Here is a 27,922-nt window from a genome sequence, read left to right as displayed (position 1 = left end):
ATAGATGTCAGCGATGTGTTGTTGACAAAAAAAAAGAAGTCAGGGCCTTAAAGCTGGAAGAGGAGGCTGAGAGCATCTCCCCGAGACACTGGAGGCACCGGTGCTGTTTTCTCCGCTCAACGTCCTTTTCCGCGTTACGGGACCGTTATACGGGGGCTCAGTTTACACTTATCTTTAGAGAAAAAAAAACAGCCATAAAGTCTAAAAGTCACTAAATTGTGATGTCCTGGCGTCCCATCCAGGGTGCTCCCAGATTCCAGCCCAGTGCTTCAGGGATAGGCTCCGGACCACTGCGACCCTGCATTGGCCAGGGGTCCACTTGCGATCTTCCCACAGGCCGTCGAACGGAACCCATACGGTACGGGACTTGATGGCGACAGCCCAACGGCACGAAGTGATCTCGTACGTGTGCAAATGTATAAGAATGAAATTATAAAGCACGCGCGCAAAAATGTCTGAGCGCAGCATTCTGCGCGTGAAGCCAAGTTTTACACGCGGCGGCGGAGCGCGTCGGGATGAGAAAGAGCTCGGAAACACACCTTGAAAGCAGAAGCGGATCCTTTGGGTCCTTAGGCTTAGAATAGTTAGATGCGGTCTCAGTGAGAGCATAGCCAACCGCACACGTGTGTGTGTGTGTGTGTGCGCGCGCGCCTACTCTGGGCCGCTTTCTCAGCTCTGCGGAGTATTGATCTGCGCGCGCGCGCACCCGCGTGCACACACACAGAAAGGAGGGGTGTCAAGGGACAGTGATTTAAATCCCTCCTCCTCTCCGCTCCTCCTCGCGTGTTTCTGTTTTGTTCTCCGCTCAAGAAAAGAGACCCTCTCTGTTTCTGCGTGTGTGTGTCTGTCTGGATGTGATCGGACCCGCGGCCGATGGACCCCGTTCCAGACCACCGATTCGGGCTGTATCAGGACAGCGCGTACGGCTCCTCCGCTATGGACACGGACACGGAGGACGGACACCCCGCGGCCACGGATACGGACACGAGCACGGCCGCGCTCCCGTACGACGAAGACTTGACGCACAAGGTAACAGGATCGGGACCCGGTCGGCGGGGTGATTATCGTAATTACCAGCCTGGGTCATGTACTACAGTCCGTTAGGTGCTGTGGGACCGAAAAACATTATCAACAGTCAGTGGAGCTTCACGTTGGGGGGGGGGCGGCGTCTCAGGCTGGATTCGTTGCTGGGGGTGGGGGCACGTGCCCACCCCTACCCCGGGGTACACCTGTGCAATCGACTCGTTCCTTCATCTAACTCTTGTGTCCCACGACTTGATGGGTTCTGTGTTCATCTCCGTATTTATTTGTACCCGACAAATGACCTGCGTCTAATTTTGCATGACACCTCATAATCATTTCATAAAGGCGTTATGCTGTTGAGGTTGGTGGTTTTATGGTAACCAGGGTGTCTTTGATCGCCGTGTGTGGCCCACATGGTGCAGATCCCTTATGTCGACACACAGAGGACACGGAGAACCTTTTCAATCAGCCAAATTTTCTGACTTCTCTTCTCAGTGTCAGTTATTATTCATTACCAATTATCAGCTGACAAGGAGTTATTAAGTATGAGCTCCCTATGTCTGTAGCACACACTGCAGTAGTCAGAGAATAAAGACCCACCGCACTGACACCTTCTCTCTCCCTCCACTGGGAAAAGTTTTTCTGCTTTGACGCGCTAGAAGTTTTCCTGGTGCCTTCGTCTGCACCCTAGCAAAGTGTACATTTCCATCCCATAAATGCATTGCCCTCAACAACTGTGTCATGCATGAGCCAGCAGGTGGCATAGCGGTTAGAATCTGTTGCCCTTGCAATCCCTGCTCCTGCTGTGTTTCTCCTCATCAAGATCCTTACACTGAATTACTCCAATAAGGGTACGCTTACGCATAAATGGGTCAATCATTGTAGCTACAGCTGATTATATATCAAATATCGTGGACAAAGGAGGATTAATAAATAAATAAATGATGATGATGAATTAAGTCACTGTTTCTACTATTGTGTCTGAACAGGCCACCAGTTATGAAGTTATGCTGATGCAGCTTAAGGCCTTAAAACCAAACATAGTGGCGATAATACGATTCAGCCCCTTCAAGATCCATACAAAATTATTTACATATCAGCGCACGCTGCTGCTCTATGACCCACACTCTGTATCTTATTTGCAGTCCAGCCCTTTATTCCTGTACATGTCAAACCCTTCTTTTTTGCACATTGTATGGACCTTTTTCTCAGTGCCTGCTAATATTTGATAAGGAAAATACTGCAGCAGTTATAGCACATCTGTTCAATCTACCCCGCAGCATAACGGGTAGCACTGGTACCTCATAGCTGTAACCCAGCTCAGTCTCTGTATAGCTTGTGTGTTTGTAACTCTTCGTGTCTGTATGGATTTCATCCAGGTGCTCTGGTTTCCTCCCACAATCCAGTGATATATTTCAGGTGACCTGGTGACTTTTAATTGTACCTCGTGTGTATGTGTGAGAGAATGAGTGTGTGTGTGATTGCCATGCAATGGAGTGGCGTCTTGTCCAGGGTGCACCCTGCCTCACGCCCTATGCCTATGGGATATGCTCTGGATCACCACGACCCTGAATTGGATAAGAAGTTATGAAATGGGTGAGGGGTGCGGTGGCGCAGTGGGTTTGACTGGGTCCTGCTCTCCGGTGGGTCTGGGGTTTGAGTCCTGCTTGGGGTGCCTTGCGACGGACTGGCATCCTGTCCTGGGTGTGTCCCCTCCCTCTCCAGCCCTACGCCCTGTGTTGCCGCGTTAGGCTCCGGCTCCCTGCGACCCAGCATGGGATGAGTGGTATCAGACTCTGTGTGTGTGTGTGTGTGTGTGTGTGTGTGTGTGTGTGTGTGTGTGTGTGTGTAATGGAATGGCATTCGAGGTAATAACCAAGTGGGTCTCCAGTTAGAAGCCTCAATGAGCACAGTGAAGACCCCTAACTGGACAGAAAAGTGCACTAGTCCTCGATGCAGCGCCTGCAGTCTCCCTTCCTTCGAGCTCTTGGTGCTGCAGTATAACTCTTCCCTCTCCGAGTGCTGATGGCAGCGCTCCAGATCCCGGGCTTTGCTGAGCTGTAACAGAGCCGTCTCACGCGCACATAATACCCACATAAAGGCCGCGTTCTCACTTTGAAACTTAATTCCAGCGAGCCACTTTCGGTGCTCCTCATCTTATCATTATAATCATACAGTATACTGTATTTCGTTATTTAACCCAAAATAAATGGGGGGAAAAAAGAAAATACTGAGGTTTTCCTTAGGAGCTGAGAAGCTGCTGAATGAAAATATTATAAACTGTGTGTAGAACAGCGACTGATTGTTTTGCCTCCTGGTTTGTCCATATCAGAGCCGCCTCACCTGATCCTGTAGACACATTGCTGGTGGAGTGTGTGTGCTGATGAACTTGCGCTGACATCATGCCCCCCCAGGTAGTACAGCTGCTACCCACACACACACACACACACACACAGACAAACTGCCCGGCTTCCTAAAATAAACATGACGTCACCTCATGTTCTACTGTACCGTGTTAATAAAATGTCCAAATGAAAGACAGAACATACTGCAAGAATTTTACTGAGCTCCGGGGAAATAAGGCTCTGATTTAACGAAAGTAATTCCTTTCAACACTGAGTAGTGGATATATATGTGATATATGCGTGATAATATTTCTTCTGTTGCTTAGATGATATTTTTGAGATCCAATGATCTGATGTAAAAGGCCAATTTTCTACATTTATGTGTTTATTTGGCTAATGTTTTTCTGTAATGCAATCTACAATGTTTCACCCATTCATACAGCTGGCTATTACTCTATCAATTCAGGGTAAGTTCCTTGCTCCACGGTATTGAAGCAGGAACAAGAATTCAAACCCAAGTCCACTGAGTTCAAGATGGTAGGTTTCACCATATACCACCTGCCGCCACCTGTTAAAGTACACTCATCTTATATTATGGGTTCCCAAACAATGAAAATCTTCTAAAAATAGTCAATAGAGGCTTTTTATTCGGTACAACAGCATTTTTGCCAATTACAGTTATTTCACTTCCACAACAGGTATTTTATTCAGTGCAAAGGCTTGTACGAAACACATTATCAAACGATTTGTCCCTCAGTGGCATCTGTCTGGCTGTTTTCTGGATAGATTTAGTATTTCCACCTCCATGTTACCCTGGAAACAATGACCACCTTAAGACCCTGGCGATGAAATGAAGATCATCTGGCATTTAACATTTGTTATTAATGCTACACGGCGCATCTAACAGCATCGTTTCTGTACACATTGCAGTGACCTCGTGAACTTTATTTCTTTATATACAAAAACATCTGTGAGACAAATTATTATGAAAATGTGCCCTAAAAAGGTTGAAAAGGAACTGCAAAAGGCATTGGGAAAGGCTGCAGAAAATGATAAACTGAAAAGAAGAAATAAAAATGAAGTAACATTAAAAGATGATGCAAAATAAAATCTGCTTTTTGAATAAGAATTCATTTTTTTTCCTAATAAGAAAAATAATTGTACTTTGACCTGTTCGCAACAACGGGAGTTTACCTTACCAGGTGATTTCATGAAACAAATGGACCTTGTCATATTCATTTTGCAACAGCTCATTATTCAAGAAAGAGAAGTTGTTTTCCGTTTTTGTGTTTACGATGATGAGCCGAGGGCTGGCGAGAGCTGCAGGACAACCGACTGTGGCAGCATCCGAGTTTAGGTCCAGCTTGAGGCGCACGTACAGGATGGAGAGCGCGCTCTCTCCAAACTCCATCACCTCGCACCCGCTGCCTTCCACCCGTGAATCTCAGTGAGGGGATGGAGTCCCCCGGGTGTCTAAAAGCCTGCAGCCTTTCGGGCATTTACCAATGTCATAATTTACGTATGTAAAGATAAGATTACGTGTTTTAATTCTTTGACGTGCTTTGACGCTGAGCTTATTCTTCTGAGCGATGCCTCCAAAAGACCGGCCCATCTGATCATGGACAACAGGGCAAACAAAGCGCCGCATTAGTGTAGTTCGACATTAGCGGTGTTTAATGGGCTCTTTCTTATTTCCTGTGTCGTTTGTAGGGGAGATAAAACCCTTGATGCTCCCAAAGGAGTCTTATTACGCTAAATCAGAGTACATTTGCACACCCAAGTAAAAGAAGCTGAGCTTGGTCCTCATTTACTAGTCAGTGGTTGGAGATGAGAAGGGAGCAGGTTTGTTGGGGCTGCAGGTTGGAGGGCGGTTAGTAATGTTTCGTCCAGGTTGGCAGGAGGTGGTTTGTGGTGGAGAGGGGAGCGTGCAGCAGCTTGTTGGTAATACGTAGCGAGGTGTAGTGTTGGTGTCGATCGCGATGTTTTGAGCTATGGACTTCGTGCAACTGCTGGGTGTGCTGTGGATGGAGGGCGTCCGGCACGTGCGGACAGGGTGGGTCTGGGACACCAGACTTCGCTGTTAAGCCTTCCCGAGGTATCGTGGGCCTAATTCAACGAAACACTCACAAAGAGAGGTGCCCGCTCGAGAACTTTAACGAAATAGCCGTGTCGGCACATCGCGAGTCGATGTGGCATTCGGGGAGGATTTTCATAAATGAGTTATGAGGGGTGTAGAAGATGAGCTGCAGACGACAGTAAGCTCGCGTCCACACAGTCCCTTCCTCCGTTACGCGAAGTATAATCAAGATACAGTTAAATACAATATCGACACAGTCAGGGAGGGTGAAGATAATTGCTGTGTCTCTGCAATCGACATTCTGCAGCTAATGATGTTACGATGATGATCGTAATAGATGTTTTACAAACCACACAGACATGTTGTTCTATAGCACACACCAAGATCTCAACATGATTTGAAATCATACTTGTTGTCATTCCACCAAAGTGTCTCTTCATTTAAAAAAAAAAAAAAAAAAGAAGAATTTTAGAGATGTGTTTAATTTTCACACGCATTTCCATTATAACATGTTTTTATTGGTCTCTTTATGTTTTCCACATTATGATGCATTATATAATAAGTAATGCGTCGTTTTCAAGCCGAAGTGCCGATGTGCACCACGGTAAATTCTTGCTCTGGGAAAATATGTTACTGGGTTTCATGTTTAATTGCCTTTCTAGAGTTGACGAGAACGAGTCACATGCTGGTCCAAGAAAGTCACACTGTCACCGCACCAAAGATCATCATTCCTACTCCCCTTTGATAAAAATAGAATAACGACTTCGCTTCATCTCACTGTCACACAGGTGACTGGATTTGATGAGGACTTTTGGAGTAAACCTAAATGTGCAGCTCTCTGCCTATGGATTGCGTTGACTCAGCGGCCTTTCCTTCTTGAACGGGGTGTCTGGGCTGGACGAGGCTATTGACATTTCCGGAGCCCTGCTGCGCAATGACTCATCTGGAACACGGAGACATCCGTTTAGATTGTTTCTCGATAACTAAAGGAAATCGAGCGATCTCCAGCCCTCCAACAGCACCGCAGAGACGGGCTTCGTTTTCTCAAACACACTTTGTCTTTCACGCAAGACAACTTCCTGAACAACTTTGCTGGTTCCGCTTAATTAGAGCCACTCACAGGAGAATGGTATTATTGCTGCGCAAACGCTGGTGTTACCGTGGTAACGGCAGTGTTTCTCCCCCCCAGATCCTTTCCCCATTGTATGTTTTCCGCATTGCTACGTCTGTGAATTTCTGGAGAAATGAGAAGTCAAACCTATGCGTTAAAATTTAAAGATGCTTACATGAAAAAGTAATATGGCAGTTTGTCAGTAATCCCAAGCTGCGCAGTGATAGTCGTCACAGTGTGCATGCTGGGAAAGCAGCAACTCTTGGTCCAGTGTCAGTATCATTCTCCAGACATCTAGAAATGCTTCCGTTACAAATTGGTCCATAGAATTTACCGGACATGTTCCAGTATTTAAAAGCTGGAAAATGTCCGTTTTCTAAGTTTCAATACACTTTTCACATCGACACTGATTGATTACACATATAACCCATTGCACTCAATACACACGCACAAAACAAACACGAAAGGACCCATGTATAAAGGCAGTTTAAGATGCTTCACAGATAGATTTTATACTGTATACTTCCCTTTAGGGAGAGAACTTGAGTTAGAATGGATCAAAGGTGAAATGTTGATTAGAACATGAGTGGTTTCTATGGAAACCACATTGTGCATCTTACCTGTCCAAGTGGAGGGGCAGCTCACCGAAAGTTCCCCATGGTGAGTAAAAGGCTGGCACTGGGGTGACGGAGAGGAAGTTGTACACGCTGAGCCTCACTCTGATCTATGGAAACCCTCTACATAATTATGTGCTTCATAGGGGTCAGTCACTGATTTTTTTTTTTTTTTTTTTTTAAAGAGGAGATCAGTTGTTGCGAAATGCATGCATGCCTGCTGGAAATTTGGAATAAAAAGGAATACATCCGTTTCTCTAATTCTTTCTCCCTGGAAATACTTAGTATGATTTATCCGTTTATAAAGCAAGGACCTTTTTTTGCTGTATCAGTTCAAGAGAAATATCTTGTTCAAGGGTACTACAGCAAAAGGTGGGATTTGAACCTACAGCCTCAGAGTGCAGTATGGCGGCACTAACTGCTATGCTACCTGCTGCGGATTTAGATGTGCATATTTCTGTTTTTCTTCTTAAGACTATTAAAGTGAACAGGGAAAATCTTCCACACTCATTTTATGTTACTTCATTTAGCGGATGCTATTCTCCAAAGAAGGGGTGTGGTGGCGCAGTGGGTTGGACCACAGTTCTGCTCTTTGGTGGGTCTGGGGTTTGAGTCCCGCTTGGGGTGCCTTGCGACAGACTGGCGTCCCGTCCTGGGTGTGTCCCCTCCCCCTCCGGCCTTACGCCCTGTGTTACCGGGTAGGCTCTGGTTCCCCGTGACCCCGTATGGGACAAGCGGTTCTGAAATGTGTGTGTTCTCCAAAGCGACTTCCAGTGAACTCTATGTAGTGTTATCAGCCCACATACTTATTCACTGCAGTGACTTACACTACTTACACTGGGTCACTCATCCATACATCAGTGGAACACACTCTCTCTGTCACTCACACTATGGGGGGACCTGAACAGCATGTCTTTGGACTGTGGGAGGAAACCCATACAGGCACAGGGAGAACATGCAGACTGAGTGAGGATCAAACTCATGTCCTCTCACACCACCCAGGCACTATGAGACAGCAGCTCTCCTTGCTGTGCCACCATGCTGCCCACATTCTCAGGCCTAGGTTTTTGTTTTCCAGAATTCCTCATGTCTCATCCCTCTTGACTCCGCTTTCCTTACCGTAGACACTCACCTTGAGCATGGAAGAGCTGTCGATTCACTGCAGGATTCTCTGGTTTCTTTCACTGCAGACCATCCTGGTGGGAGACAGCGGAGTGGGGAAGACGTCTCTGCTGGTGCAGTTTGACCAGGGCAAATTCATCCCAGGGTCCTTCTCCGCCACTGTTGGCATTGGATTCACGGTAAGTCCGTCTGTGGGGAGAGCGGCATGCCTGCGAGAGACAGCCCGGTGCCACCGATGACACCATTCCAGGGTTCCAGTAGCAGGTGCCTCAGTGGACTGGACCACGGTCACCTCCTAGGTGCTATGTTGGACTGCTGGAGCATCTTGCTGAGAAAAGTGTCAAAAGTAAAAACGATACAGCCTAACACAACAGAGAACGTTACGAATGGAAATTTTCATTTTGCCGAGTGATTCAGAAGCAAACAAACCAGCATTTACTTTACTATGTTTTACAGTTAAGACTGCTCTATAAATTTGCACCACGTCATTCATTACATTCATCTTCATGTTTCTTATCAATGTTATATGTAGTTACATGTGTGATGCGCAGAAACGGTGGAATGGGACAAAGTAGCAGTGCTTTGGCACTAGCATGACTTCCTCTAAAGCTCTGCTTGTTGTGAAATGCACTTTTGTCTGCTCTGAGGTGTGCATTTCTTTGGAGAAGAGCATCTGCTAAATGAAAAAGTAAATGTAGAACTAGGTGCTATATACCATTATAATTTTTAATATAATGTAGGTGATGATAGTCTGAATAATAGAATAGCCAGTTAATCTGCTTTTTTTTTTTTTTTTGTAAAACACACACGTTATGGTTTACGGGGACACCTGGTAGTATAGTAGCCTTTGGACCGAAAACTTGAAGGTTTGAATCCCACCTCCAGCTGCAGTACCCTTAAGTAAGGGTAACTTACCAGAAATTGCTCCAGTGAAATTACCCAGTTGTATAAAGGGTTAAATAATTGTAAGTTGCTTTGGAGAAAAGTGTCAGATCAATATGAAAGTTATGAAACAGGTTAATGAGGGCAGTGTGTCTGCATGCTGTGATCTCTGGGTATACAACACAGGTAGTCTATATGTAGGGGGTGGGGTGGGGTGGTGCGGTGCAGTGGAGTGGCAGGCTTGGCCAGGTTCCACTCTCTGGTGGGTCTGGGGTTCGAGGCGTGCTTGGAGTGCCTTGCGATGGACTGGCATCCCGTCCTGGGTGTGTCCCCTCCTCCTTCAGCCTTGCGCCCTGTGTTGCCGGGTTAGGCTCCGGTTCGCTGTGACCTTGCTTAGGAAAAGTGATTTCAGACTGTGTGTGTGTGTGTGTGTGTGTGTGTGTGTGTGTGTGTGTGTGTTAATAGTCCATATGCAGGCTTTTTATTCAGCAAAATTAATAGAGACTGGAGTTCTTTGTTACCAGAAATTTGATGCACTACTCTATACCACAACCGGCCATTCCTTCTCCCACAGGCTGTGTCTGTTTTCAGCTCCGACTGTAGTAATTCACCTTAAATAAAGGTGAAAAATAGCTAAGGGTGAATGATAATGAAACCTGTCCGATAAGCGCTCTCTTAGTCCAGCAGTAGACGCTGCTGACTCGTTCAGCGCTGCTGTAATGCAGGTGGACACTAGGGAGAGACACACGCTGTGATTTGTAACGGTTCACCCACTTTCAGTGAGCACCACAGAAATAACAGCACATGGTAACTTATGAACGATTCGCAGGAAATGAGAAATGAAATGACAAGTGGACGTCTCCACAATGATCATTGGACCCAGTCTCCTTTATAGCCTTGTTTTCAAACTGTCAAAGGAATTCAAAGGAATTTATCAAGAGAATTTATAACTCTGTTTTATTTTTACATCTTTCATGACATGTCCTACTCAATGCAGTCATCAGACTCTCTACAGTTACTACCCCTACAGCTCAGTTATCAAAATACTGAATCTCCTCAATCCCTCCGACACGCCTTCCGTAGAGGAAGCTGAGGCTGGGGACTCGGAGGGGGACTCGTCCATTACCCTGGCTGAAGTTGCTGAGGTAGTCAAAAAACTCCTCGGTGGCAAGGCTCCGGGGGTGGATGAGATCCGCCCCGAGTTTCTCAAGTCTCTGGATGTTGTGGGGCTGTCTTGGCTGACACGCCTCTGCAGCATCGCGTGGAGTTCGGGAACGGTGCCTCTGGACTGGCAGACCGGGGTGGTGGTCCCTCTTTTTAAGAAGGGGGACCGGAGATTGTGTTCCAACTACAGGGGGATCACACTCCTTAGCCTCCCTGGGAAAGTCTATGCCAGGGTACTGGAAAGGAGAATCCGACCGATAGTCGAACCTCGGATTCAGGAGGAGCAATGCGGTTTTCGCCCTGGCCGTGGAACACTGGACCAGCTCTATACCCTCACTAGGGTGTTGGAGGGTTCGTGGGAGTTTGCCCAACCAGTCCATATGTGTTTTGTGGACCTGGAGAAGGCATTCGACCGTGTCCCTCGTGGCATCCTGTGGGGGGTGCTTCGGGATTATGGGGTTCGGGGCTCGTTGCTACGGGCTGTTCGTTCCCTGTATGACCGGAGCAGGAGCTTGGTTCGCATTGCCGGCAGTAAGTCAGACCTGTTCCCGGTGCATGTTGGACTCCGCCAGGGCTGCCCTTTGTCACCGATTCTGTTCATTATTTTTATGGACAGAATTTCTAGGCGCAGTCAGGGAACGGAGGGTGTCTGTTTTGGTGGCCGCGAGATCTCGTCTCTGCTTTTTGCGGACGATGTGGTCCTGTTGGCTTCATCAAGTCAAGACTTGCAGCGTGCACTGGGGAGGTTTGCAGCCGAGTGCGAAGCGACGGGGATGAGAATCAGCACCTCCAAATCCGAGGCCATGGTGCTCAGTCGGAAAAAGGTGGATTGCTCCCTCCGGGTTAGGGGGGAGTTGCTCCCTCAAGTGGAGGAGTTTAAGTATCTTGGGGTCTTGTTCACGAGTGAGGGAAAAATGGAGCGGCAGGTCGACAGACGGATCGGTGCGGCGTCCGCAGTAATGCGGTCATTGTACCGGTCTGTTGTGGTGAAGAGGGAGCTGAGTCGTAAGGCGAAGCTCTCAATTTACCGGTCGATCTACGTTCCTACCCTCACCTATGGTCATGAACTCTGGATCATGACCGAAAGAATGAGATCGCGGATACAAGCGGCAGAAATGAGTTTCCTCCGCAGAGTGGCTGGGCGCACCCTTATGGATAGGGTGAGGAGCTCAGTCACCCGGGAGGAGCTCGGAGTAGAGCCGCTGCTCCTCCGCATCGAGAGGAGCCAGTTGAGGTGGCTCGGGCATCTGTTCCGGATGCCTCCTGGACGCCTCCCTGGGGAGGTGCTCCGGGCTTGTCCCACTGGGAGGAGGCCTCGGGGCAGACCCAGGACACGTTGGAGAGACTATGTCTCCCGGCTGGCCTGGGAACGCCTTGGGGTTCCCCCAGAGGAACTGGAGGAGGTGTGCGGGGAGAGGGAGGTCTGGAGTACTCTGCTCGGACTGCTGCCCCCGCGACCCGGCCCCGGATAAAAGCGGAGGAAGATGGATGGATGGATGGAAGATGCAGTGAGCATATGGCATCACCCCAATGCTTCTCCCTGTGGCTCCTCCCCAGTGTTCTTCTGTGAACCTCCTAAATGACAGTCCCCTATGGCACCTCTACAATGGCATCTCCTCAATACTCCTCCCCTATGGCTCCTCCCCACTGTTCTTCAACTATGCAACCTCCTTCATGCCAGTCCCTTATGGCACCTCTACAATGGCATCTCCTCAATGCTCCTCCCCTATGGCACCTCTACAACGGTACCTCCCCAATGCTCCTCCCCACTGTTCTTCAACTATGGCACCTACTTCATGCCAGTCCCTTATGGCACCTCTACAATGGTACCTCCCCAATGCTCCTCCCTAGTGTTCTTCAGCTATGGCACCTACTTCATGCCAGTCCCTTATGGCACCTCTACAATGGTACCTCCCCAATGCTCCTCCCCTATGGCACCTCTACAATGGTACCTCCCCAATGCTCCTCCCTAGTGTTCTTCAACTATGGCACCTACTTCATGCCAGTCCCTTATGGCACCTCTACAATGGCATCTCCTCAATGCTCCTCCCCTATGGCACCTCTACAATGGTACCTCCCCAATGCTCCTCCCTAGTGTTCTTCAACTATGGCACCTACTTCATGCCAGTCCCTTATGGCACCTCTACAATGGTACCTCCCCAATGCTCCTCCCTAGTGTTCTTCAGCTATGGCACCTACTTCATGCCAGTCCCTTATGGTACCTCCCCAATGCTCCTCCCTAGTGTTCTTCAACTATGGCACCTACTTCAGGCCAGTCCCTTATGGCACCTCTACAATGGTACCTCCCCAATGCTCCTCCCTAGTGTTCTTCAGCTATGGCACCTACTTCATGCCAGTCCCTTATGGTACCTCCCCAATGCTCCTCCCTAGTGTTCTTCAACTATGGCACCTACTTCATGCCAGTCCCTTATGGCACCTCTACAATGGTACCTCCCCAATGCTCCTCCCCTATGGCCAGAATAAATAAAAATGCTTTATTACAACAGCAGTGCTGCATGAGGAAAAAAGATGAGTGCATCTGGTGTGAGTTCCACTGTCATAGTTCACAGTGATCACTGTACAGACAAGCACTCTTCTTCATGTGATTATTTGAGAATTACTAGCATAATGAAACAGTCAATTCATTCCTAAAAAATTCAGTCTTGCTAGTAATTTGGGGGAGGGTCATGCCTGTGCTATTGTGAATATATCATGTCTTATAGAACCACTAAGGGGTGGCCTGTGTTGTCTAATGAGAGAGATCACTGCAATATTTCTCATATTTATAGAAGCAAAAAATATTCACACATCGCTTTATCTTATTTAACATAGTTTTAAAAAAAACCTGTTGCATTCCAAAGGGCCAGAAGGTGGCGCAGTGGTTAGAGCTGTTGTGTTACCGACGCTGGTACAAGTCTGAATCTCACTGCTACTGTAGTTCCCTCGATTCGGGTACTTACCCTGGAGGGGGGGGGGGTGCAGTAAGAATACCCTGTGCTATACACAGCTAAACCCTGTACAGATGATCATTAACACTGTGTAAGTCGCCTTGGCAAGAGGAGTCGGATGGATAAATGAAGGCTGGAGAACTGTGTCCGCAAGGGTACAATTTTAGATGGAGGGAAAAGATTTGAAACCCAGCGGGTGTGTCTAGTTATTGAGCCACATATCATACGCAATATTACAGTGAGACGCACGGGCGAAAGCGCTGCTGCTCCCCAGCCCACATCACCATCACCATCATCATCTCTCTCCGTCACCGTCTCTCTCGTCTCACCGTGGCGCGCCGCTCTCCGCTCCTCCTCACGCGGTCACACTCACACGCCCCTAAGGCTCAGGGTGTGGAGCAGCTCCGCGGCGGGGTACGAACCTCTCTCAGCACGTGTCCCGTTCGAGACCCCATTAAAGACGCGGAGGCGCTGAAAGACGAGCGGCGATCGCTGATAGTGCGGCTTCCTGTTCGAAACAAACCCCCCGCGCGGCTCCCTCCCTCCCTCACTGGCGCGCGCACGTTCCGTCGCTCCAGTCGAAGCCCGAAGCCGCGGACGGCGGTGCGCGTTCTCGTCTCCATCCATGTCGGCGAGGAGGGCGTCCGCGCTGAGGGAGGACAGCAGCAGCAGCAGCGACGAGAAGCAGTTCCTCCAGAGGTGTCCTTCCACGAACGAATACTTTGACATCGCTTTCAAGGTGTGTGTTACCGGCGTCGTCGCACCACCACCCACGGACACCACCATCGTCACGCTCACTCTGTCTGTGTGTGGACCGGACGTGTCTCCTTCGCGTGCGCGCACCCGCGCTCGTCTCGCCGCGCAACAGGTGGAATTCTTTCGACAACAATTTGCAGCAAAGTTGCGCTCGAGACGCGTCCCGGGGGGTGAACACACACACCTGGCTGTTGTCGGGCGCAGGGTCACGTGCGGACAGTTCAGGACGAGATCATCATCATGAACGTCGCTGCTCTGGAAGCAGGGTAATGATTGAATGGGGCTGACATGATGATGATCGCAGAGAAAGAGGCGTGTCTCGTGGACACTTTTTCTAGACTTTCCGAGCCCACGCTCGACTCGCGGAGCGAAGGCACGCGCACGTGCGCGCGGAGGGAGGGGAGCCCGGTGCGTGTCGCGGTCAGGTGCGTCTGCCTGCCCGGAGGCGGCACTTTGTTTGTACACCGTGTGTGGTCAGCGAGCCACAGGAAGCGCAGATCTAACCTATATAGGGCTAACAGGGGGGTTAAAGCATCGCCTTGCTGTGCGAAGGTCCCGGGTTCGAGTCACACGCCTACTGAACGTGGGCTCTGTACTTACCCGTAAGTGGCGGTAGTCACCGTCCAGCTGTGTATGAATGGGTAGATACTTGTAAGTACCAAAGTGAACTAATGTACCAGTACACAGTTGGGAGGAACCCTCTGCAATCATCTGGACTTCTGCTGATGTGCTCAGATTTCGAAATAAGTCCTAAAAAATAAATACAAACAGCTTGCAAAACATGCGTGCAAGAACACATCACTATTTAGGAGCCGTTTGTGCAGAAATGTATATCATTCGGGGGGGGCAAACTTTTTCTCAGAGCGGCAAGTTGCTTTCGACAAACGTATGCTGATGGTTAGACGTGTCTGGGGAAGTTGGTCACGGTTGCCTTTGTGCTCATGTGTGGCCACATGCTCCCGTTGCATCATGCGCTTTTTGCAGCCAGCCACATGGAGTATGTCCCGGTGCAGCCCGTGACCCTCGGCCGCACTAACCCCGCTGTGCTGTGCTGAAACCTCCGCAGGTCATGCTGCTGGGAGACTCCGCCGTGGGGAAGACGTGCTTCCTGGTGCAGTTTAAAGACGGGGCCTTTCTCGCAGGCAACTTCATTGCCACCGTTGGAATAGACTTTAGGGTGAGATTTTGGCTTGTACCGTAAGGTGGACCCCCCACTGCCTGACTACACCATGTAGGTACTGTGAATTCACGCACATCTCACCACTTTCTCCACTTTCATTTGCTTAAGAATAATTAAGATCTCTTTTCCCAGAATGCCTTTACATTTATTCATTTATCAGATGCTTTTTTCCAAAACTCCCAGAAAATAGTGTGTGCATTACATCAGCAGAAAGAGAGACTTAGATGCAGACGTGATTCTAAAGTACAGTTAGTTACTTTCCACCGTATGAACCATTGTACATCACACAAGTAGCTGCATAAAGGTTTATCCAAATAATCAATAATTTCTAATTGCATTAAAGAAACCCAAATATTTACATTGCATGAGTCGTTGCGTGAAAGTTTATTCGTTATTCAACAGTTAGGATCTCAAAGTTACAGAGCATCAACATTTACACGTTACATGTGCTTCAGAGATCATGGGAGAAGTGAGTCGGGAAGAGGTGAGTTTTAAGAACCTTCTTAAATGTAGAGGGAAGCCTTTATTTTGATGGTACATTTACATTTAGTTACAAATGTAACAATATGATGTACAACTCAGAGGAAACAAAAGTGCCTTTCGGAAAAAGGCAGGGAGCTGACATGCAATTACCCAAGAGCAGTTAGTTTGTCCAGTTGCACTATTTTTGCTGGCGCACGTTACATGAGTATCCGCAAATAGAACAGGAAATATGAAGGTGATTGGGACAGATAATGTCCCACAAGTTGGTTAGTGTTGTACAAGTGTATCAAGCAGATAAGTGCTTCTGAAAGAGATGCATTTTGAGACGCTTCTTGAATGCCAAAAAGGATTCAGCAGTTCTGAGGGAAAGGAGTATATCCATTAGAGCTGGAACCGAGAACCCGTGGACTCTTTCGGACCTCTTGTGCATGGGGTCGTACCATGCGTGGTGGTACAGGTGACCATTAGCACTGTTAAAATTTACGTTCCAATGGAAAGTTAGTGACAAAGTTTGACTTTTGGGTTGTTTAAATTGCCTTGCACTTGTAGAAAGTACAATGAAGCAAATGAGCGAGGGATCGGAATAGACGCGGACCGCGCTGTGACTTTCGTGTATCATCTGTGAAACGAGTACTTTTCCAAGAATGATCACCTACACGCACGATGACGCTAGAGCTAACGCACATGCCAGACTCCCTCCCGTCTCTCAGAAGTAATTGAGTTTGATTGTTGCGAAGTTCTCCAAGGTCACATTGAACACGGCAGGGTTATTTGTGTTCGGCTCGGGCTGGCGTCACATAGGCGATCCGGTGCCATTTGCTGCTGCGATTGCCATAGTTACTGCTCAAGGGGAGGGAACGCTGCAGAAAAGCGCTCGGAGAGAAGTTGCCAGTCATTTGTGTCACGGCGCTTTTTGGTCTTTTGTGTCGTTCGAAAGGAAATATTCTATAACTGGCTGGTGACGTTGACATCTGCCGCTTTCGGTGGAGACGTGCACATTTCATTATCTTCCATAGCATGGAGATGACATAAAAACAATATTTGTGTCACTTTTCAACACTTGGGCTCTATTCATATTCTACTCTCTCTCTCTCACACACACGCGCTGGCTGAAACCGCTTGTACCGAACGGGGTCGTGGCGAGCCAGAGCCTAACCCGGCAACACAGAGTGCAACGCTGGGGGGGGGGAGGGGACACACCCAGGACAGGATGTCAGTCCATCGCAAGGCACCCCAAGCGGGGCTTGAACCTCAGACCTGCCACACAGCAGGCACTGGCCAAACCTGCCCCACCACTGTACCCCCTCCATATTCTGCTGGAACAGGCAAAAAGATCTGATCGAATTTAATGTCAAGAAACTACAAAAACAGAGAAAGTTTACAGAATACACACACACACACACATTTTCAGAACCGCTTGTCCCATACAGGGTCACGGGGAACCAGAGCCTACCCGGTAACACAGGGCGTAAGGCCGGAGGGGGAAGGGGACACACCCAGGACGGGACGCCAGTCCGCCGCAAGGCACCCCAAGCGGGACTTGAACCCCAGACCCACCGGAGAGCAGGACTGCGGTCCAACCCACTGCGCCACCGCACCCCCTAGCTCGTTTACAGAATACTTAAAATTTAAACAGCGCTTTGTCACAGGACTATAATGACGTTTACCTTTTTTAATTTCCCAGATGCTTTTCTCCAAAGCTCCGTACGTCTCTGAGAACAATACGAAAAGCGCAGTGATTTTCCTTCCTGCATTTGTGGGACCTTTATCCCCTAAAAGGCAAAGGTTACACTGTAAGTTGTGTCCATGATTTGGAATAAGGTAAGGTTATTGTAACATCGCTGTCAACCAGATACACGGCCGAACATGCACCGGCAAACGTTTACGTGCACCAAAGGTAAAATTTGCATGCATCTAAGGTAACGTCCAAAGGAGAAATTAAAGGTTGGCGTAAAAACGAAAGCGTTAGACCTGCAGAAACAAGCTGGTAGTCTAATGGGTAGAGTCCACTCAGAAGGTCCTGGGTTCAAATTTCACCTCTTGCTTCGGAACCATTGATCAAGGTACTTACCCTGAATTGATACAGTAAAAATACCCAGCGGTATAAATGGGTGAGTCATTGTAAGCGGCTCAGGACGCAAACCAAACATTGTTAGCGTGGACAAAGGTGTCAGCTAAAAAGTAAATCGCAGCCAAATCCGCTTTTCCGGAATAAACAGAACACACGTTAAATCTCCATGGATATTATTTGTTCCTTATGCGTAAATTGGTTCAGTTTAGTTGAGCCCTGCAACCATGTCGGTTTGTGCAGCGGTTGTGGCAGAAGTACCTTTAATGCAACAAACCGCTGAGTGACTCAACCTAAGAGCACTCATTGCGAGCTCAAGCTGAGTCCTACGTCCCAGAAGGCCGTTCAGCTCAGCGTCGCGTCGGCCGTCGATCGTGAACGGCAGCTCTGCCCGGCTGATCGCGGTCGTGCCTTGGCACTCTCGACACTTTACTTTGTACCTGCCTGGGAGGGCGGTAAAGCGGACTCGACGGCTCCTCTACATGCTCCTTCAGCGTGTTGCGTAGTCTTTAGCAAACACAAGTCAGCTCTTTCCTCATCGCAGCTTCTGTAAAACCACCATCTGGGTTCAACATTGCTGTTCCTACCTTTACATGGGGTTTACTTTTTTCTATGGGGGCAAGCTAAGTACTAGAAATAATGTGGGGGGGGAGGAATTAAGAGAATTGGAATAGACAGACAAGTAGCCAGCAGTTCCACACGAAAAGCCTCCATAATTTTATGTAATTATTATCCTGATTGCAGGGAGGCAGGTGGAAATTGGGTTTGCTTTGTTTTTGGAATGTACAATTGCATTATGTTGCACTCTAACTCCGTTAAGATGAAGGTTTGTCTTAATTCTCTTGTTTGTGTCTGTTTGTAATTGCTGGGAAATCTGACTTTTATTTGGCTGCTTATTAGGTACACATGGAGACCTTGCTGTGTAGCTGTAAAAATGTACTATATTTCATACTTAATAAGCTACAGTGCATCTTTCCTCTGGTCCTCGGGGACACCAGACCAAGGCTCACATGTATAAACTTTTATGTCTATAGATCTAAGTATGAGTTTCCTGCGACAGCTCACGTTTCCAGAAGAGCGCTTGTTGTTGAGTATTGTTGGTCAAGGTTGTCTTTTTGCTCTCTTAGTGCTCTGTCAAATGAAATGTTAAAGGGGGTGACTGAGGATTTCCTCTTTTAGATTATAGTGATCTAAACAATCAATGGTATTTATTAATCCAAACTGTAACTGTCACGGTGTGTAAAGTAGAATATCTGCAACCTGTTTCAAAATCCAGTGAAAGAATGATTCTGTCACTTCGCGTTTCATACCTAACTACCAGTCATTTTAACATAATTTAATTGTTTTTGGCTGATTACGTTGCATGTAATATAAATGTATGAATTCTATGTGTTTTTATATTTCTCAAGTTTATACGCTGTCCTGCAAAGTGACATGCAGTGATTTAGTATTTATCAGACGCATTTCTCCAAGATGACATGAATGCTAGATACACCACACTGAACTCCCTGCAATCATTCTCATAATTATTGTCCCAGAGCAATATAATTTACACTCCTTACAGGCAATATTTAGATTCCCCAGTTAACGTGAAACACGTAATTGGACAGTGGGAGGAAACCAGAGCACCTGGAGGAAAATCCACTCAAACATGAGCAGAATACACAAGCTCTGTACAGACGGAGCAGGATTCGAACCCACATCTGAATGCAGCCCAGGTGGTGCTAGGGATCACTGGTATGCATTGCACTACCGTGCATATGAATCTTTTTAAATGTACAAATGAATCTAGTAGACATATTGTTGCCTTCATCCTTTCTGATGGTTATTGCTGCGGATCAGTTTAAATGATAAAGGCACTCCGTACCAAGGTGAACATCTCCACTTGAGCTTTTTTTCCCTCTAGTCACATAACTTTCTTTTGAATAACTTTGTTTACTACTGTAAAGTATGTGAGTTCATTTCCTTTGAACAGAAAAGACCTGTGTGGATGTTGTAACCGGAGGAGAGCTTGGAGTCTGTTGCCGTGGCAACTAATATGTAAGCTCTGAAGGTCTCATCAATCTCTCCGAAGATGCCTGTTACGTTATCTTTCAGGGACTCCAGAAATGGACATTCCTACTAGACAACCAATTAGAAGGAAATTCTGATTTGTACAATTGTTAGAGATTTAAATCGTGTAAATTTTTAAAAATAAGAAGCATTGTGTGGCGATGCAGTTTCTCGATCTGTAGGTACCCAAGAATGTCATGTTCAGTCTGTTCTGTGATCTATTCCTGTACCAAATGTCAGAACATGTTTCCACCTGCCAGCGCAGTACAGAAGGTAAGAACCAAGAAAGGTAAGCGAGAAACTAGTTTGGGTGCTGGAGAATGAAAACTGGAATATCGGGATTATTTCTGAGCTCGTGACATTTGCTTGATCGTTTATGATTCGATGATTGGGTGAGACGTGACATGTCCCACGGAGACTGCCTCCGCTGGTGACACGGTCTCCTCACGGCAGCTGCCGGTGGGTGACTCGTAAGAGGGGGAAGAGGCCTGGAACACAGGCCTGCGGTGGAAAAATAACAGATACAGTCATTAAGTATTCCTCCGGACCCACCTTAATGTTCACTGTGTTGGAAAAAATTTCATGAGCCAGTGTCCATGGGCCAAAGATGGCAAATAATCCCTGTGGATTTAATCCATTAAAATTTAATCCATCTAAACCTACTGAGGATTTAACATTAAATTTATAATATTCAGCAACATTATTTACCAATATGCAAATACAGTAGCATAGTAAACATTCCCTTTCATACAGGAATGCTAAATTGTAGCAGACTACTCAAGTTCAGAGGGGGGTGCGGTGGCGCAGCGGGCTTGACCGGGTCTTGCTCTCCGCTAGGTCTGGGGTTCGAGTCCCGCTTGGGGTGCCTTGCGATGCACTGGCGTCACGTCCTGGGTGTGTCCCCTCCCCCTCCAGCCCTTTGCCCTGTGTTGCCAGGTTAGGCTCTGGCTCTCTGTAACCCCACATGGTCAAGTGGTTGTGTGTGTGTGTGTGTGTGTGTGTGTGTGTGTGTGTGTGTGTACTCCAGTTCAACATTCACTCTCACACACAACCCCTTGTGTCAAGAACCGTATTCACCCCATGCCTGTTCAAATTTTCACAATATTAAGTCTTATAGCCAAACAATGTATAATTTAGACAGCGAGTGATTTTTTTTTTTTTTTTTTTTTTTTTCCTCTCCCCTTTTCTTTTTTTCTTCAACAGATGCTATTTTATTTTTCCACATGTAAACAAATGCATATGAAATTTCAAAAAGCTGTACGGCGTTAACGTCTGTGATCCTGCAAAGGTTGTGACTGGGTGAGCGACTGATGTTGGCGATACTGCTGACTGCGACGCGTTCGCCGTCATGTGAGCCAGGATGTCCGCTTCGGGCGCAAGTCTTTTGACACAGGATGTCATAGAACTGTCTTCTGAGTTTCTAACAGGAAGCTGGAAAGCTGTGCATCACATGAACTGTCAGCAGCCCTCCTCACATAATTTATTTATATAGGTGCTGAGGTCAGAGTAAAAAATTTTCAGCAGGAGTACTTGCACCGTACAAATGATCTGTTCATTCCAATAGGCACAAAATGACACAAATTAAAAGGAAAAAAAAAAAAACTTTTATGCACATGTACCAAGTACTTTTATGAAAGCATACTGAGTCTCACGCTTAATTCAAGTGTCATTTTCTAATTTACTGTTTAAACTGTTATACTGTGAACATTTATGGAACACTACCCTCAGGGTAAACCTTGGAAAGCAGTGTAAATTATACATCTGTGGTTACTGATATAGCTTATTTTCCCTCTGTTTAATTTCTTTTGCCTTAATGTCTTTTATACTTAATTTCTGATCTCTTCCAGAACAAAGTTGTAACGGTCGATAATTTGAAGGTGAAATTGCAGGTGAGTGTAAACGGACCGCTTTCGATATGCTGCGTAAAACGCGTGCGTGTCGACGTTTGCCGACCCAGAAAGGCTGAGCGGTACCGTTCGGTTCCGACGCCGAGTCCGAAGGCATCGCTGCCGCAGTATGGGTCGAAGAGCGTGTCATCGATGCAGATGTGTGTCGTTTCGGCGGTGTTTCCGCACTAGAGAGGAGTAGGTGTGAAACCGCTTGCCGAACAGGCCTTCGAGCAAAAGTTGTTCGCATAAATGCGAAGTTTATGTGCCGCCGCACGACAGCTTGTCGTGTCAACTCTTCGGAATCAAGCCGCGGCGTAGCTGACTTTTCGAAAAACGCTATTTATAAAATGTCAAATATATCCTCCCGTGAAGCTTAGAGGAGAATTTGCTTTGCAGAAGTATTGCCTGGATGACAAAGCGCTCATCAAATATTGACGTGGAAGTGAAAATGAAAAGGCGGGAAGTGTATGACGGTGTCATGTGTCAGTGTTACCCCCCCCCCTTTGCTTATTCCCCCTCAGATATGGGACACGGCGGGACAGGAGAGGTTTCGCAGCGTGACCCATGCGTACTACAGGGATGCCCAGGGTAACGGTTCGACCCCCCGCGCCCTCCGGTCGCACCACACACCTCACCCCGGAACCGGTATCGGGAGCCCCGAGACACCGTAGCGGTTTAAACCGTTCGGTGAAGCGTGGTTCGGTCACTCGTCCTCGGCTTTTGCCCGGGCGTCCGCTTCAGAAAGCGACGCCACTCGTTCGTTCTGCGGTCTTCGTGGTTTTCGAGCGTCGCCGTGAACTTATTTGTGTCTCTGCTTTAGCTCTGCTGCTCCTGTATGACATCACCAGCAAGTCTTCCTTCGATAACATCAGGGTGAGGACGCCCGCTCCCGAGCCTTTCCGTTCGCTTATTTACGCTTCTTCATTTTTACGCCGTCATGTTACCCCAGGTCTTTTTTTTTGGTGTGTGTGTGTGTGATTTATTGTAAAATAATCCATTTTCTTCTAGTCCGTTGTCTGTGGCCTGCTGGTGACATTTGCTTTGCTTAGGCAGTTTGAAAGCTCTTTGGTGACTTGCTGTGAAAGCAGATTCTCTCTCTTCTCTGGCACCCCCCCCCCCCCCCCCCCCAACCCCCCATTTGCATTCATCAACGAAGGCCTGGCTAACAGAAATTCATGAATACGCGCAGAAGGATGTGGTCATCATGTTGCTGGGCAACAAGGTAAGGAACACTTCCTGCTAAGACTTGATGGTATCTCCCAGCAGAGCAGGGAGAACGGAAGCGGCGCTTTCACTCCGCTAGAACGATGGCCCTTATATGCGGTGTACATCTCTCCGTTCTCGACGTTGCGCAAGCTCTTGCGCTACGCACCACACGCGTTGCAGGAAAATGCCTTCTTATTCATACTGCGCACTTAAATGACTGAGATCATGACTGTGATGGGAAATATCTTAAATTTTTGCTATGTATTCCTGTAACAATGCATGCATGTAAGTCCAAAAGCAAAATGAGCCATCATACGGATGTTTCACTTGCACAAAGTGCTAAAGCATATAGGGCAGGAAGTCTTAGGTACTGCAGTTGTTTGCATATGCAGAGTTTTTGCAGTTAAAAAAAAACTGTTCCTGTTATTATGGGATGAATAATGACTTTGAGTCAATCTTGTATTGAGCATAATTCTGCTCATCACACAGCAATAAGCAGAGGATCTTTCTGTCTCTCTCACACACACACACACACACACACACACACACACACACACACACACACACCCCCACCCCAGTTATGGTTATGTGCTTCAAAGGAGTTGGTAAAGTGCATCCCCTAGTGGTACTCGGATGTGTGCATTTTGGGATTCGCCTGCTCACATGATTTGGCTAAAATATTCAGTCTGCACACTGATCACGGGAGGTGATTTACTCAGGCTCCAGAGTGCACGCAAAAGATTTGGTTAGCGCCATAAAAGCAAAGGCTTGATCATGCACGTTGTTGTCTCCATGCAGTCAGACATGGTTCACGAGAGAGTCATCAAGCAGGAAGAGGGACAAAAGCTGGCCAGGGTAAGGAAAGGCTTTCTTCGCCTTCTCTGCACATTCCTCACATTGTCATATATGATGGCAGTATAAATGCACAAAGCCAAATCGAAGACAATGATAGTAATTTGGGAGACTACCTGGATTTGCGGTCCTATTAATAGAGTGAATTATTTGGTTGTGTTCTAGGAATATGGAGTTCCTTTTATGGAGACAAGTGCCAAGACTGGAGTCAATGTGGAGCTTGCCTTTCTCGCTGTAGCAAAGTGAGGCCCCTGATACTTCCCAAAGTGCAGCCATGGTGTGAAATATGTGCGAAAAGAGCAGCATTTATATGTCACGTGCATGTTAACACACTGTCTGTACTCGCTCATTCATTCACTTGCTTTGGTTAGCTGCTTGACTTGCTCGGGGTCAGGGCGGTGCAGACCCTATCCCGGTATTCAGTAATTTGTGAGATGCGTTTTCCGTCTCCTCTCAAGATACTGCTTTTAAAACACTTACGGCAGAAAGGTAACAATGATAGAGAAGCAGAACCGCTGTCATTTTTTTTCTGAAAACAGTGTAAAAATAGTGTCTGACATCAGGAAACGGGGAAATAACTTGCAGTGAAGCGTGAGAAAGGTTTCTAAAGTTTGGTCATTTGTGTACATACAGTACCATTTTTACAGTACTGTTACAACGGATGATTAGAATTGTTTTCAGTTGTATTTCAAATATCTGCACGAGTGTAATGTGCCTTTTGTGTTGAGTACTTAATAATGATATTACAGTATTGCTTACGCAGGGAATAAGTCCAAATCGCGCATTCAAATGGGGTAATTCAGGCAATCTCGTATCACAGACCTGCTTTTCCTTCAAATAATAATTGAAATATGTAATTGCAGCTGTACTGATAATGCCAGTACACAGAGCCTACGATCTGATGGGAATTACGAACCAGAATTCAGACAAGAGTTGCAGAGTAAATGGCATTTTGGTCTCTCTCACAGTTATTCGTAAAGTATATGTGCACATACAAGTACAAGTTTGATAATTAAATAATTCATGAATAATTATGGTCTTCTAAGGAATGTTATGCAGTGACCATAGACAACCAAAATATGTAGAATATCACGCCACAATGATGTTGCACTTTAAGTAGTTTGCTTTTATGATGCCGGTTCCATGGGGCTTTACTTACATTTACATTTATTCAATTAGCTGATGCTTTTCTCCAAAGCGAATTACAACATTAATCTATTTAAAATTATGTACCCATTTTTACAGCTAGGTAATTTTACCGGAGTCAAAGTCGAATTGGCTTTATTTTCATTTCAACCACATACAGCTGGTACAGTACACAGTGAAACGAAACAACGTTTATCCAGGAACATGGTGCTACGTAGAAGCAACTCAGAGCTACCCCCACAATAAACATATATTTTTTTATTTATATATAAACATAAAGAATAAATGCAAGACTCGTAGTTACAAAGGAGCAATTTAGAGTAAGTACCTTACTCAAGGGTACCACAGCTTGAGGTGGGATTTGAATCCATGACCTTTTGGGTCCAAAGACAGCAGCTCTAACCACTACGCTACCAGTTACCCCTGCTTGTACTGTGTACTTGATTCAAAGCTTCAGTGTTCTGTTAAAAGAAAGAAGTTGTTAATTCCCTGCCAATCTCATCCTTTCTCTCGTTTCTCCGTCCCTCTGCTGTACCGCACAGAGAGCTCAAGCAGCGTGTAAGTCAGCAGCCCAACGAGCCCAAGTTCCAGATTCACGAGTACATCGAGTCCCAGAAACAGAAGTCGGGCTGCTGTGGCTTCATGTAGAGCAGATCGCCGTGGTCCCGTTGGTGTGGAACGCAGGGGAGGGAAGACGGCAGGGAAGAACGGCACCGGTACCACCGCGCAGACAGAGAGTCCGAATGAGCAGAGCCTCCGTTTTATTCCCGTTGCGTTGGTGGGGAATCTGTTCTTCCCTCCCCAGCCCGACCTGACGCATTGTGGATGCAACGGATCGCAGCTGACCATTCCACCTACCCCTGACCTGCCTGCTACCCCCCGAATGGGTATCGGTATGGGAAGCAGCTCGTACTACTTCATGTTATGGAACGCATTTCGCTGAGAAAGGCCAGGAAGGAGAGTGTCAAGCAGGTAGGGTGTAGTAATCGGCCACAAAGGTTTGTCTGTAAGTCTTTCTAACCTGTGTTCTGGACACACAATCCCAAAATTTCTGTTTTTTTTAATCATTACGTAACATTTGACTTTTCATTTAAAGGGAATCTTCAGGCTTGTAGAACCTCTTTTTGCACAATGGCAAGTTGGAGCACAAAATTCTCTAAGGAGCTGGGAATCAGGCATTTAGTGCCAGATTCTTAATTCCTCAGATTTGTAAATTTAAGACTAGTTCTAGTACAAAATGGTAACATATTTATTTTTTGTGATATGGTACCCGTTTGAGTTCGATATATGTACAACATGTCTTGCATCAGTTGGTATGTTGTATATATCATCTTAGATCCCTACAGCTGTTAGATGCTGTGAAATGATACTGGTAATGTTTCCAGATAAACTTTTTCAGCCAAATGAAGTGAAGGCTGTCTCTCTTTTTTCACTTGATTTCGCTTTTGCTTCACGTGAATTTCAATTTCTTCCCATAAGAAGTGACTTGAAAAAAAATCTCTTAATGGGGCGATGGGTTACTTAGTACAAATACTGCGGGTTCAACATGGATCGAGGAATAAAATAAAGTAAGAACACCACGTGCCAAAACAATGATAATGCTGATGGTGCCAGGAAAACGCCAAAAACAAGTGAGAAGACCTATTCGGCAGAGAGCAGACACCCGCAGACTATATGGGTAACGATACACATACATATGTACGGTTTACTCTGAATTCCTGCTTTTACTTGTTTCAGTTTGGCTTGCATGTTTCTTCTGTCAGGTTTGCTTCCGTTCCTTTCTAAACCTGTAAAATGTATTAAATCCATTTTTAACATGTAGCATGCATTAAAGTCATTTTAATATATTTTGTTAGTAGATTTAATCCAGTTTAAGTTTGAAAATGCAAACAAATAAACCGCAGCGATATTCTGTTGTATGAAACCAGTAACAAGGATGACAAGAATTGCTCAAGTACCTTAAGATATGGCATCATTCACTTTACCAATCCTGTTTATGCTGTATATTGTTTTGAATGTTGCTTGCTTGTATGTTAAATTCATTGGAGGCCATGTTTTGAATTCTGTCTGGTGAACATGCAAGACGTTTGCAACGTGGAACAAGAAGCAGAATCATATTCTTTATTAAATCTAGTTTTCAGTGTGATGGAAGTGTTCACTTGCCCATTTTTGCAAGGGAGAATTTGTACCCATATTTACCCGCGAATTGCCGCTGTCTGGGTTAATGCGTTTGAACGTCTCACTGCCCTGGAGTTCTGCCTCTCGAAAGCCCTACCGCAGCTGAAACCTCTCTGTAGGTATGAGAGTCTCTATTAAAAACTAAGATGGGTTAATACTCCTTTACAGTTTCCTAATTGTGCAATAATGTTCATTTGCTTGCACCCTTCCTCTATAATGATGGCTGATGGAAAACATGAAAAATTTATTCTATTATATTAACTGTTTGAATTTAAGGTAGAAGAAAATTGACCTCAAATCTGTATAAAAATCTCAACCATTAGTTTTTCTTAGTTAAATTACCTTTTATTTGCATTCAGGTTATATGGTCGTTGGAATTACTGAATGATTACTTGGTTCTGATGTTCCCCAGTAACATCCTCAGTCTAATGGATAACTTTAGAAGTTTCATATGCCATCATCTTCATATAATTTCAGATAAATTAGCTCTGTATGGACTGTTGCTCAACCTGAGGCTCCACCACTATTATGTCAGTCCATATTTCCTCCTGGTTTCTTCATCCTAAAGTCTTCATCTTATTTTTTTTATTATAAAGAAAAAAAAACACTGTGTATAAAATGTAAATTTCACTCTTTGGGAGAATTATATTTGCCTTATTACAGCATATTTAAATTCACATAATATTGTAATACCTCCAATTTAAGTACGGAAAACACTAAATGCTTCTGCATACCTAATTAGGAGAAGTCAATGTATGTCTCTTTCTGAGGGGTTGTTCTACCCATGCATGAGTAATATTTTACCCCAATGAGCAGGGAGAGGTTA

The 27,922-nt window shown here is 46.3% G+C and overlaps 1 protein-coding gene across 4 annotated transcripts; it reads left to right on the top strand.

Annotated features, from left to right (window-relative positions):
- Positions 1-250: 250 nt before the first annotated feature.
- LOC108940082 (ras-related protein Rab-37) lies at positions 251-27,287 on the top strand. 4 transcript variants are annotated; one of them, XM_018761935.2, is made up of 9 exons: positions 251-1,029; positions 8,361-8,471; positions 21,673-21,714; positions 22,236-22,302; positions 22,535-22,587; positions 22,871-22,936; positions 23,719-23,775; positions 23,938-24,049; positions 25,461-25,534. In XM_018761935.2, the coding sequence occupies exons 1-8, from the start codon at positions 874-876 to the stop codon at positions 24,016-24,018; spliced, it is 633 nt and encodes a 210-aa protein (XP_018617451.1). In that variant the 5' UTR covers positions 251-873; the 3' UTR covers positions 24,019-24,049; positions 25,461-25,534. The 4 variants fall into 4 exon arrangements, with proteins under 4 accessions (XP_018617451.1, XP_018617449.1, XP_018617450.1 ...); XM_018761933.2 differs by having other exon boundaries at positions 255-1,029; positions 23,938-24,014; positions 25,461-27,287; XM_018761934.2 differs by lacking the exons at positions 251-1,029; positions 8,361-8,471 and adding exons at positions 12,710-14,025; positions 15,109-15,219 and having other exon boundaries at positions 23,938-24,014; positions 25,461-27,285.
- The last annotated feature ends 635 nt before the right edge of the window (positions 27,288-27,922 follow it).

Source organism: Scleropages formosus, chromosome 20 (genome assembly GCF_900964775.1).
Source record: "Scleropages formosus chromosome 20, fSclFor1.1, whole genome shotgun sequence".
Classification (NCBI taxonomy): Eukaryota; Metazoa; Chordata; class Actinopteri; order Osteoglossiformes; family Osteoglossidae; genus Scleropages; species Scleropages formosus.
Note: the sequence above shows the minus strand (reverse complement) of the source record. Positions and strands in the feature narration are given on the sequence as shown.

What these genes read in the sequence shown, in the direction of transcription:
- LOC108940082 (XM_018761933.2), top strand. Translation starts at nt 874, where the DNA reads ATGGACCCCGTTCCAGACCACCGATTCGGGCTGTATCAGGACAGCGCG. An exon ending in ATTTGAAGGTGAAATTGCAG is followed by an intron (nt 21,715 to 22,235) that starts GTGAGTGTAAAC and finishes ATTCCCCCTCAG; the next exon opens with ATATGGGACACGGCGGGACA. An exon ending in GCCTTTCTCGCTGTAGCAAA is followed by an intron (nt 24,015 to 25,460) that starts GTGAGGCCCCTG and finishes TGTACCGCACAG; the next exon opens with AGAGCTCAAGCAGCGTGTAA.